General features: G+C 40.0%; 1 protein-coding gene across 1 annotated transcript; it reads right to left on the bottom strand.

The window, feature by feature from the left end:
- Positions 1–10,003: 10,003 nt before the first annotated feature.
- smim20 (small integral membrane protein 20) lies at positions 10,004–11,916 on the bottom strand. The gene is made up of 3 exons (XM_032583583.1): positions 11,740–11,916; positions 11,150–11,206; positions 10,004–10,193 (listed from the first exon to the last, which is right to left on the bottom strand). Exons 1-3 carry the CDS (start codon positions 11,846–11,848, stop codon positions 10,150–10,152), a joined length of 210 nt encoding a protein of 69 aa, XP_032439474.1. The 5' UTR covers positions 11,849–11,916; the 3' UTR covers positions 10,004–10,149.
- Positions 11,917–12,550: the final 634 nt, after the last annotated feature.

Below are 12,550 nucleotides of genomic sequence, written 5' to 3'. Positions count from 1 at the left end.
AAATGGCCCAGTCAAAGTCCAGTCAAAATTCTCTATCAAACTGGCTTATTCACACAAAACAAAACTCCTACATGGTCTATGTGAAGTATTTGTTCTCCCTACATTCCAGCTTTATCCTCCAAGAAATGTTTAGATTTCCTTCTTCAACATTTTGCCTTTTTCTTTCCTCGTTAAATTCCAGTCTAAACAATAAAAAACCGTAGAAAAGCACCCAAAGGCTTGCGAAGTGTCATGTTTTAATTTGAAAGAAAATAGAGCACGAGTTAGCAACATGCTTGTTTTTTCTTGCGTTTAACTAAAACATAGTTATCGTTCCGCACTTATACTGTTTTCTCCAAAATATGTAGCTAAAGAAAGGCTTTGCTTGCGTAACATAATAGAGCTGACCTGTCCTGCTGATTCCTAGATAATTGAAGCGTTCTTTTATTTGTCTGACAGATATGTAAGAAAACGAAGGGGGGGGGGGGAGAAAAAAACCAAACTCTGGGGCTGCTTTCTTCAAGATTGATGCAGTTGTTCCCGTACGGCTGAAAACAGATGTCAGCCACTGGTTACAAATCCAGAATCGAGAGTCATTTTCTCCTCTCGTTTGTAGGCATTCCTCCATCGCCTGCTACTGCCAGGACAACCTCTGACTTTAACAACCTGGCAAAGAAAACTTTCAACTGAAACAAATACAGCGGTCAGAGGCAGACAGGGAAAAGCAACTAATACTTAGTTCCTGCAATGAGTCTGCGTCTGACATTGTTTGGGGATCGATGTTGGTGTGGAGATTGTTCCTTGTTTTTTTTTTGGTTTTTTTTTCTACACAATGAATTTGTTATACTCAGGTTTTATTTGACAATGTCACAGTTCAACATCTGCCTCGTGCTGACCTATTATCCTTTGTTCAATAGCAGATACCTCTTGGTGCTTCGCCGTGTGCATATGAGCATCAGATCTGACCAATCACGGGCAAGAACTGCTTCCTGTCCAGGTCACGTGTAAACACGCTACGGCCGTCCTGAATCTTTGCTTTTATGGCTCTAAAATGTTACGTTGAAAGAGTCTGAATCTTTGTAAGTCTGAATCTTTTATCTTTGAAACATTATTTTTCTTTTACGTTTGTATTTATTTTATGTTTCTTATATGAATTATGGTTTCTTTGTTTGTTAACTAATTTTAGATAATTAATTACTTGTAAAATCTTTTTATTGAATAGAAAGAATGAAACAGAAGATTTGTCCACCAGGACAATTTGCTTATGTTCTTTGTCATCTAATTCTAAAGAAGCGATAGAATCCATTTTTCTCATTGGCTGTTTATCCCAGTGTTCTTGAAGAAGGCCTCCGATTGGCTGATCAGGCTCTCTTGATGCCTCCTTCCTAAAACTCACACACTGTTAGAACATTTGTTTAGTATTTGTCCAAAGTCCACGCACAGATTTTGTTTGAATCTTTATTCACATTAATATTACTAGAGCAATACCAAAAACAGAAAGGGCAAAATTAATTTTTAATGAAATTAATGAGTCTCTCTTTGATATTCTCCTGTTTTCTAGGCTAAATTTAGTAACAGTTTAAGCAAATTTTAGATCAAATCTACACCATGGTTATAGATAGACTTACCATTCACTCATGACTAAATGGAGTTTAACCTTAGCAGGAAAATAAAGTCTGTTGCTCAGTGGGGAAGCTTTAGTAGCAGGCAGAATTATCTTTGTACTGTCTTTGCGTGTCTCTCAGCTCAGTTAAAATCGATAGCGAATATAGATTAGTGTGATAATCATAAATCATCCGTTAGATAGTATTTTTGTTGGATTAAAAAGATTGATCCTGATTATCTGTGCAGAATAATGTATCTTTTGAATGTCACAGCATCATTCGCTGTGATCATTTTTCTTTTCCTCTTGTAATATTAGCCGGTCATGTTTGTTTTCGTCTCTCACCCTTGGATTAGTCATTAAACCTTTTTTGTTTCCAGGCCCATTCAACCACAGACTGTGACGATTTGAACTTCCGTCAATATTTCTGCCAAAAAACCCTGACAAGCTTTTCATACGCCCGATCCTACGCATTAAAGTTCAATGAAAAACTGAAACGAAAGATTCTTGAATCACTGCTTCATTATCGCATTGTTCCAGTACCAGATGAGGTCAGATATTGAAATCTCATCTGCGAGCCTCCGATGAAGGCGAACCTTTGGGGAGCCAAGTCATAAAACAACCAGTCATCATCTTCACTTTCATTCAGCTTCACTCTGCTTTCCACACTATCCAAGCCTCTGCAAATTTGAAAACTTTTCTCTTTTTTTTGAGCATTATCTGAAAAAAAATGTCTATAACTGTAAAAAATAAAAAAAGAAAGAAAAGAGAGAGCATATCTCTGTGACAGAATCACTAACGATGAAATAAAATGTTTGATTTTATTTATTTTTTTGCTGGCATGCAGGACTAACAGCTGCACGCTGAACACCACACACACTGTCTGGATAATTTTCAGTCCTCCTGCTCTGTCTTACAGCTGTCAGAAAAAAAAACACAACACACTTTATCCAACATACATGACAATAAGTGATTCCTTACAGATTACCAACATGAGATTGTTAGTGATTTTTTTTTTTAGACTACTTGAAGTTAAATCGACCTTGTTGAATTAAATCTGGACATTAGCTAGAATCAGTGCTGGTTTAAGTTTGATGTTATCCACATTTAGGGGTCACATGCTTGGCTCTATCTCTGCAAAACCTGTCATTGTTCTGGGCCAGCTCCCTGAGGACGCCCTTAACTCCCACTGCATGGACACGCTGCAATACTGCACACCTCCTTTTCTTCCTCCTCCTCTTGCTCCGTGGGGAAGCAGCCAGGAGCGGACAGTCTGTCTTCCGTCAAGGCGTCCAAAATTCCTCAACTTTCCCAGAATTCCCTCTCAGAACCAAGTCATCTAATGGGTTGTTGTATCCTCGAGGCCCTGATGAAAACTCACGTGGAACACGCAGGCGCTCAACCGCTCGGCGTTTGCTCATAAATACAACACAAAGTTAAATGCAGCTCAACACGCAACAGTTGTCAAACTGACTCAATTCAAGGACAATTAAATCTCTATCTACTTTGGCATATGTTTTGTAACGGTACACCCACAAACTTCAACGTGTGGAACTGCTTGGGGTTTTAGATGACAGAACGATAAAGTACCTCATAAATGCAGGTGGGAAACGACAGGTGGATTTCACAATTCTTTATAAATGAAAATCTGGATTGTATTTTTATTCCGCCTCTTCTAGCTAATCTTATTCGGCGTTATGTTTCTAGCAGTATGGAAGAGGCGGAGACCGATTTTTTAATTTTTTTATTTTGCCCATTTAGGTTCTTTTAGACTAAAAGAAAAGTTTTTCTGACAAATTCTCAATTAGATTTAGGACTGGACTTTGACTAGGACATTCTAACATTTTTATTTTAAAACAGTTGCACATCATGGATCATGAGTTTGATATTTCTAATGACTACACAGTATATTATTATTATTATTATTATTATTATTATTATTACTGTTGATATTGTTAATCTTGCTTTTTAAAAAATATTTTCTTTTATCACTTTACAAACTTGTTGTGTGAACCTTTATAGCTGATTCTGCAACAGATTCTACTTCTCTGATTAAAGCTCTCTTTGCCCAACCTTTCAGTTCAGATGGACGATCATGTCTTGGTACTTGTGCGGTCATCTAATAGTTAGATGACATCAGAAGGGAACTTACTGCTCTCGATTTTATTTGTGGTTATCAGAGTAAAGGGGGCTGAATCAGATGCATGCCGTTGCTTTCAAATTTGCATTTACAAAAAATAAAAAATAAAAAAAGAACAGAGAAGCGTGAATTGTTTCCCATCCGCCGAGGAATTGTCCTCCCCTTTGTGTCGGTCGGTCAGATAAAACCCACTGAAGTCTGTTGCAACAATGTGACATGCGAAACGTTTTAACGGGCATGAATCACGCAAAGCCAAACGTTTAATCATCTTTCTATTTAAACCAAATCGCAACAACAACAACACCGTGAAGCCGAATGAAAACACTGTGACTCATTCAGTCCTGTTGCACGCTGAGCTAAACTAAAACATGACTCTGTATGTCACATTAGATCATCCTCGTTGCACATTTGACCGTTATTTTTATTGCACAACACACTGTTAACGAGCTCTGTGAAACGCCGGACATTATGTTGTGCTCCTAGTATAATTCTTAGGCCCTGTTTGGAAGGAGTCCCTCAAACTGAATAGAAGAAGAAGAAGAAAATGTCCCGCCAGGAAATATGAATGAAAACAGCTCCACTAAGAATAATAACAATAATAATAATAAAAAAGTAGTTTCGAGAGCTTTCCACGTTTTCTTTTAAGTGAGTGATGACTTTGATAGGCTGCAGAGTCGTTTAAGCGAATGCATGTGTCAGGCATTAAGGTGGCAGATGAATCATGTCCACTTCTCCCTCCACTCTCCTCTCTTCCTGGCTTTTTTCGAGAGCTTTTGGAAAAGCATAACGTGATCGCTTACAGCTCTGGCCCTGGTTGTCGGTAACCCTGCCTAAATCAACAGCCGGCCTGCAGTTCTGGTGCAAAAAGACGTTTTAAAGATTGTAATGGGCCTGTAAAACGGAAACCTGCCATACACCGCTGATTGACGGCCAGTCCTGCACACACGCGCGGGCCGTGATGTAGTGGTGTGTGCTTGGGATGGGTGATGATAATATTTCACTCGTGGGTGTGTGTGTGTGCATGTGTGTGTGTGTGAGAGAGAGAGAGGGAGAAAAAGAGAGAGAGAGAGCCCTAAGTGAAATGTAATTGTGGTTTGCAGCATTTTGTTTCCAAGAAATCAATCAAACAAGAGACAACCAAGTTAAAGCAGAAATACATTGGCCTATAAGAGAGATTCTCCTCCCCATTGAAGGGAGGGGGAGGGGGGGGGAACAAAATCCTATAAAAATACAGGAAATATTAAGGCCTTTTTAAAACTTTGAACTCCAACTGATTGCTCAAATGTTTCCTCCTGAGGTCCGCTTGTGGATAGCGGCCAGCAGACAGGCTTTTGGCACTCTTGAAGCCATATTTAAAAATTTCCTACTTACCTCACACAGAAGTGTTGCTTAATCACATTCAGCGCCTGAGGAATCGTGAAGAAATGGGGCTTCATTAAGTTAGGCCACGAGTGAATCTGAGCCCTCTTTGTTCCGACATGTTTTTGCCTTTCTTTGGGAGATTTATCAAGTGTAATGCTCTAAAAAAAAAAAAAAAAAACAATCTCATATTTGTATTGAAAACAGAACACACTGAGTATTAGGGAGGTACGCTGTCTTGCAAAACCATTGGTACCATTTGAGATTTTCCACATTTCCTCACAAAACAACCACTTTTTTTGTATCATTGTGCTGCAATTACAGCGGAAAATCCTTTGCACAAATAGAGGTTGAAAGTTCTGCCAATACTTTTCAAGTCGGACCTCTGATTTGCAATTTGCGTCAAGGTCAGGACTTTGGCTAGGCCTGCAGCTTTGATCTGAGCACTTGAACTCTGCGTCGTTATCCAGCGTCTCAAGTTTTTCCGGTCTCTAAAAAAAAAAAAAAAAAACACAAACACACACGTAGCATGATGCTGCCACCACCAGTTGTGTTGTTGGAACAGTTGTTGTCCCAGTTTCCATAGCATCTTATGCAGAATGATTGATTTTACTGTTCATGGATAAAAACAGACTGAAAACTCTGGGAGAGTTTAGATGCAATTCGATCAAATTGAATCCCTGTGGAATGGCTGGACGATTTGGAGAAGTAGCCAATTAGACTTAATCTGAAGTTTCAAATAACAAAAGTAAATCTATGTGTTGCATAATAAGCTAAGTCCATTACATTCTAAATATGTTGCCTATAACAAAATGCTTTTTAACCTACAGATATGAGAAGAAGGAAATCATAAAAATGGATTGTTCTTGTGTTGCTGTTCCACCTTTTAAGGAACATGGGTAGTTTACTGGTGTAGTTTTTTCTCCTCATGTGTGCTTTCACTGTAGAAACCAAGGCTGAAACTGAAAAAAGCAGAAATTTAACAGAAAAACGGCACTTAACCGTGATGAAATTCTCATAAGTTATTGTATCTTTAGGTAGCCAGTAGGAATCCTGATCGGGGCTCTCCTTTCTGGGTCTATTTAAAATCCATTCCAACACACAGTTTTTAACGGTGGTCTGTGACTGTTAAGGTGTAACCACCGTGAACAAAAAAATAATAATCTGAGAATAATACTGTGTTAGTCATATTTCACCAATGTTAAACACGTCCTGAACTCCACTGATTGAAAGACCTGCACGGCATCATGGGGCGTGATCTACATAAACAGTCCAGTTTTCAGAGCCTAGTGGAAATGGTACAACACACACACACACACGCATGTTTGCGTGGCTATCTTTGTGGGGACTTCCATTCATTTCTACAGCCTAAACCTTACCCATATCCTATCCCTAGTCCTCATCAAAACTCAATTCACACCTTAGTTCTAAATCTAACCTCTGACCCAAAAACAGCGTTTCTCCTTGTGGGGACTGAAGCCTGGTCCCCACAAGGAGCCGTGGGTCCCCACAGTGTAGTGTGTGTCAGGAAAATGGTCCCCAGAAGGTATCACAAACAAACGGACATAACACACACAAACTGCCAGGTGCGTAAAAAGGTTCTGGGAAGCTTCGGAGAAACCGATTGTGGAAACACGCCCTTCGACTTCACTTGTTAGTGTTTTAGCTAAATCTATACTGAAACTAAAATGCCTACAAATGACTAAATTACAACTAAACCTTTGTTAGATTTTAGTCTGGATGAAAGATTGTGATTGTAAAAAGAGAAAGTTGGTACAGTGTGATGGCAAAATATAAACACAAAACAAGACAGGTGGAGTGTTTGGAGTTCAATTAAGCCATTTTAGTCACCTTGTGATGCTGTAGGCCCAGCTAACTCCAGGCCATACCGGTGATGGGATTGGTGTGTGGGATCGACCTCTCTGGCCTGCTGGGTGGCCAGCCGGTGTCTTTCTCCTTCTTCCCGACGTTGCTTCAGCCGGAAACCGTCTGTTTCCACAGCCGCGCGCCTGCTGAGATCCAAGAATGCGGACGGCACTCCAGTAAATTGCTTTACAAGGCCGTACGTTTGAGATGTCAAACCTGGGGCCTACTTGGTTTGTAAGAGGAAACCCAACTGTGTTGTATTTTTTTATTTATCTTTTTTTTGTTGAAGCACAGGAGGAGCCTTAATACCTTTACTTAGGGAGCATGTTGATGAAATTTGGTCAGGTGGCTGGAGGTACACTTTTGATGTTTGTCACAAAAAGTACAATCAGTATTTCAAAGGTAAGGTACTTTGACAGAAAATGAAAATACTCAGTGCACTCAAACTTTTGTTTTTGGTAGAAAATATGCTCCTACATGGTAACTTTACTACTGGGTGCCCTAGAAAAGTTAAGAAATGATCATTCTGTGTAAGTAAATCATTATATGAAACCGGTGGATTCATCCATTCATTGCATCTGTTTGTCCACACAGAGGGAACATTCAGGTTACCAGTCACATAATTCAAGCCACAGTTGTTTGGGCAAAACAAATACTTTCATTTAGCAGCTTAACTGTTTTTTTTTTTTTTAAATAACTTTAATTGTATTGTAACTTGTTACCTATTTTGCCCCTCTTCATTTTATCAATATGTGACAATTGTATGGCAAAGCAATGACTTTTTGACAAATGAAGAAGTAATTTATGTACGTATTTGAAAGTATTGCACTATGTCTTAGCTACGGACAATTTACGATATCTCCAATAGCATTGTACTTCATTGGATTGAAGGTTCTCTGATTGGATTTTATGATACAATATTTTTGCCGTAATTTCCACAACCGTTTTCAACAATGTGCAATAGAGAGGAAATGCCCTTGAAGTGGGTGTTTCAACAACCCCAAAGTACACACCAGTAAGTGAGCAGCATCTTGGTGTAAGAACAATAGAACAATAGGACCTGATCCTCGGTCTTTAATCCAATAGAAAACATCAAGCAAGCCGTTTCTAAGGCAAAACCAAACGTAGAAGAAGTATGGACGGTACCTCAATCACCCTGGGCTGAATACCTGCTCACAGTTGCCAGAATTTGTTGACTCTATGCAAAGCAGTTCGGCTGTACAACTAAATCTTAGTCTGGTGATTAACAGGGCGAGTTTTCAGTTTATTCAGATATTTTTCTTTCTTTCAAGTAGATCAATTTCCCTTCGTGTTTTGATAGTCGTACAAGCCAAATCCCTTCCTAAAGCCCCTCTCTCCTTTCCCCTTCCTTCAGTTCCGACCCTTGTTCCCATGGCAATTAAAAAGAAACCTCAGCTAATTAGCTTCTTTCTCTTTTTTTTTCTTTTTTTACGAGATGCAGAGTGCTCCGAGGACGTGTCGCCACTTTCCAAACCTTCCTCAATAGAGATTTGTGTGACGGGTTAATGGCCGGGGAAGAAAAAGAGCTGCGGTGGCGATATTGTTGCGTTGGTTTGAAGTGCGCCGTGACCTCTCGCAGTGTTTTATGGGTGTCCCTCCATATCGCACTGAATGTGATGCGAAGCTCATCAACAGGACTAGACAACACACACACACATACACACACACACAGAGAGAGAGAGCTATGAAAAGGCGGCCATCAGCTCCAAGGTGCCCCTGCTTTCAGAGGAGGAGAGATTTAAGCAGTGAGTTTGGGTGTGCACCACTCCTCCAGCAGTCACTCATGAAGGAGGGGGGAGGGGGGGCCTCAAAGCCGAGGGCCCTCGCCTCACGGCCTGACCGGCTCAGCAGCAGAGATCGAGTATCTTTCTCTATTCTGCGTGGAGGTGACGCGTCCCCAGAAGAATGCGCTTCTCTTCCGCTCGTCGTTCGCTTCAGTTTCCCCTCTGGCTGCTTACTTCACTCGCACGGCCACGGAGCTGTCGCTTGAGGAATCTGGAAAACACCAGCGGGGGAATGAGAGGAATTTCTACTTCTTTTTTTTTTTTTTTTTCGTTTTCTCCTTAGCCGCCACTTCCCCTCCTCTTCTCCCGCTCCCTCACCCCTCGGCTCTCCTATTTGCTTTAGACGCCTCCAAGCAGCCGCGCTCTTGAGTTTTCTCTTGTTTCTGAACACCGTCCAACAATAACAACCTCTCATAAACACAAGGGGGTTGTTGATTGGTGGTGGGGGAGTGGCGATCACTGGCAACAACGATCCAGAACCCCCCCCCCCCCCCCCCTCCCTCCCCAAAAGTGGAGGCCACACGGAGGACCGTGAAGGATTTAAGGGGGGGACTTTAGGAAAGTAGCATCTCTGAAGAACCATAAACACATGCTTTGGTTCTTTCTTAATCCATCTTTCCTCCAGAAGCACTTTGATGGACAAAACTCCTAAAGTGGAAGCTGGTCAATGTCAGGAAACCACAAAAGTGCAGAAAGAAAGGGGGAAGAAGAAAAAAAGAAAATCAGTTTAGAAATTCTCTGCTTTTACACCACTAGTGGTCTCGTAAAGGGAGTCTGGACCACATCGAGTGGGTTTCTGAAAGGCCCATCGTGGATCTGCCCCATCAGTTCAGCCTATGGATAATACTGCATGCGCATTAAACCCAAAGTCTCTTGACGGGGAGATGATAATGCAAACCAATCTGTCTTAGAATAACTTCGGCTCTGGGGTTTCCATTTTAGGGAAAAAAAAACCAAAAACATCTTGCACATTACGCTCCTTCTTGCTGTTGAAGTGATTTTTTTGAGTCCCACATCATCTAAAAGCAAATAAAACGTCAAAGGAGGCTCAAAAGGAGACGTGTAAACAAACTTTTACATTTTATTATAATTACTTACATACTGCATACCAGAGTGAGACTTTTAGAAATACAAAGATTCTCCCCCAACCCCCTGTCTTAAAATAAAGCTTTCCCTGGTTCAGTGCCTTTCAGAACAGGAGGGGATAGTACGCCCCCTTGTGGTCGACAAAAACACAATCACTTATTACATTTTTTAATGGTCGACTTTATTTAAGTAGAAACGCATCCAAAGCAGTCAGAACAATCGGTAAGTATTTCACTCAGGCACACACCAAGCACTCCGAAAACATATTCATGATTTCAATAGCATCAGGACTTGTGCGGGATCATCCGTCTTCATTTCTCTGCAGGCTTGAACGGATCGGACCAGATCTTCACACCTTCAGGCAAAAACAAAAACAAAAAGAAATGAAAACACAGAAATCCAGAAAACACATGAATACCTTTCACATAGTAGTGACAATTCTCAATTGAAGCATTATATTCTTTTGACATTAATGATTGGGTTATAACTATCTGAGAAAGTTTCTCCTCTTCTATAGCATTTCCTTCATTTTTCTTCTTCTCTCTTTTTCACTCTAGTCCTAGATGTAAGTGCTCTGCAGGTTTCTGATGCGTCTTAGCTCCAAAGCTGCTGATTCAAACGACTTAATCGCCTCCTCGGCATGCTACCTCGCTCATTAGCAGAACAATTGTTTTGATTCATGTGTTTTCCCACTAGGGCAACATCTAAAACAGGCAGTGCAGCGGTGTTGATGATTGACTTTGGACACCTTTGCTATTGAAGAATTGACTGCATATCAAGTACATTTCGACAATTTAAGTTTATGTTTTGGAGCAGGGATATAAACAAAAAATGCCGAACGGAAAAGTTTGACACCTCCGCGTTAGACCTCCTCTTCAACTGGACTCGTCCCTCTGAGGTTCTATAGATCTAAAAGGGTTGTTCTAAATCCTTATCCTATTGAGAAAAGGATTTTCAGTTTTTCATTTTCAGTTTTCTAGCTGATTTTTAATGATACTCTCTTGGTATTTCACGAGGTGCCATGGGCGTACATTTTGGGAGAACCACTGTATATGAGAACCAGGTGAGATCAGATAATTGTAAATAAGCTCTGATCAATATTGAACAAGTACTCGCACCATACTGGTTATATAAACCTAGATGTCTGCACCTGTGTGGATGAGAAACTTACACTGTTGGTACTATTGCTACTTTAGAAAGAAAATTTTGTGGGGGGAAAAAATCCTGTTTGGCTTTGAGCTTTTCTGATTTATTGTGACATTTCAGTTAGATAAAGGCAGGCAGAACTTTAAGTCTGAGCAGCTTTCTCACCTGCAGGCTGAATATCGGCCTGGTTGATTCCTGCCCGGTTCACCTTCTGGACTTCTCCTAGCAGAGGACAACAGCATCCAGGTTAAATGTTACACTGCGGTCACATGTTTTTATGAATGAACTCCTGAAAAACACTAGCACATTGTTGGCAATTCTCATTATTGTATTTCCTAACAAGTCTTCAGTCAGAGGCCTCTTCAGATTCGCTGCAAGGCTGACTGCTACCAGAGGTTCTTCCAGCTCACAACAAACTTTGTTAAGATACTTGAATAATCCGTTATGACATTTAATTTTCCTTCTAGATAAATAAAGTGATTCTGGATTGAGTTGAATGTCTAATCAAACAAGCAAAAATACAGAAATCCATTCAAATCGTCTCCAACAACACTTCTCATTGTTGCTCCCAGACAAACCAGAGGACGTCGAACAGAAACCATTAAAACGATTGATGAAATTACACAAAGACGATTCTGATTGGTTCATTTTATTTAAATGGAAAAACCAACACTGCGTTTAGCTGCGACTTTAATTAGACGTCAACATGATACCAAACTCTAACTGTTTACAACATAGTCTTTTCGGTTACTTACTGTATTCCTCCTTATGTGTCAGAGGGTAGACAAATATGGGATAAAGCGCGGCGGCCACTGCCGTTATAAAGCCTCCAAACACCAGAACTATTTTAGTGTTTTTAGACATCTTTTTGTTACATGTGAAGCTACCTGTCACCTCCAGAAGCTCTCAGGGTTTACTTTACAGGACTGCTTCCGGTGGGAAAGGTTACAGCCAGCGTGCCGGATGAGTCGTCACGATTGGCTGCGCCCCATTTTTCAGCCGGCGAGCCAAACGGGCGCGTGGCGGAGGCGGGGTTAGCCTCTTAAAATTGTACCGAGTAAAGAAAATATTGCAAAATGACCACTAAAAATATTAATAATAGCACAATAATAAAAGCAAAAAACCAACAAGTATACAAGTTGTAAAAATGGAGAGAATAAAATAAATAATACACTAGTAGCACTATGCGTCTATATGTTGTGTATGTTTCTTATCCAGTTGACTTTATTAAACCAATGACAAAAAGCAAGAAGAGCATAAAACAAAAGAAAGAAATTAATAAATACAGAATAAACTTTTAAAAACACTGTGTTAAGTGTTAGATAGATAGATAGATAGATAGATAGATAGATAGATAGATAGATAGATAGATAGATAGATAGATAGATAGATAGATAGATAGATAGATAGATAGATAGATAGATCTTTATTGTCATTGTCACAAGGACAACGAAATTTAAAAGTTAACATAGTTTAACACGAAATTGTTACATTTACACAAAATTAACCCGTTTAAATGTGGTAGTTGTAAAAATTGAGTTTTGAAAATTAAACAACGGATGAAAT

This window comes from Xiphophorus hellerii, chromosome 14 (assembly GCF_003331165.1).
Source record: "Xiphophorus hellerii strain 12219 chromosome 14, Xiphophorus_hellerii-4.1, whole genome shotgun sequence".
NCBI lineage: Eukaryota > Metazoa > Chordata > Actinopteri > Cyprinodontiformes > Poeciliidae > Xiphophorus > Xiphophorus hellerii.
The sequence above is the reverse complement of the archived record's forward strand: the minus strand, read 5'-3'. Positions and strand labels throughout refer to the sequence as shown.

Coding starts and splice junctions, on each gene's coding strand:
- smim20 (XM_032583583.1), bottom strand. CDS start 11,848: ATGTCTAAAAACACTAAAATAGTTCTGGTGTTTGGAGGCTTTATAACG. Junction 11,207..11,739: donor GACACATAAGGAGGAATACA/GTAAGTAACCGA, acceptor GTCCTCTGCTAG/GAGAAGTCCAGAAGGTGAAC. Junction 10,194..11,149: donor GGCCGATATTCAGCCTGCAG/GTGAGAAAGCTG, acceptor TTTTGCCTGAAG/GTGTGAAGATCTGGTCCGAT.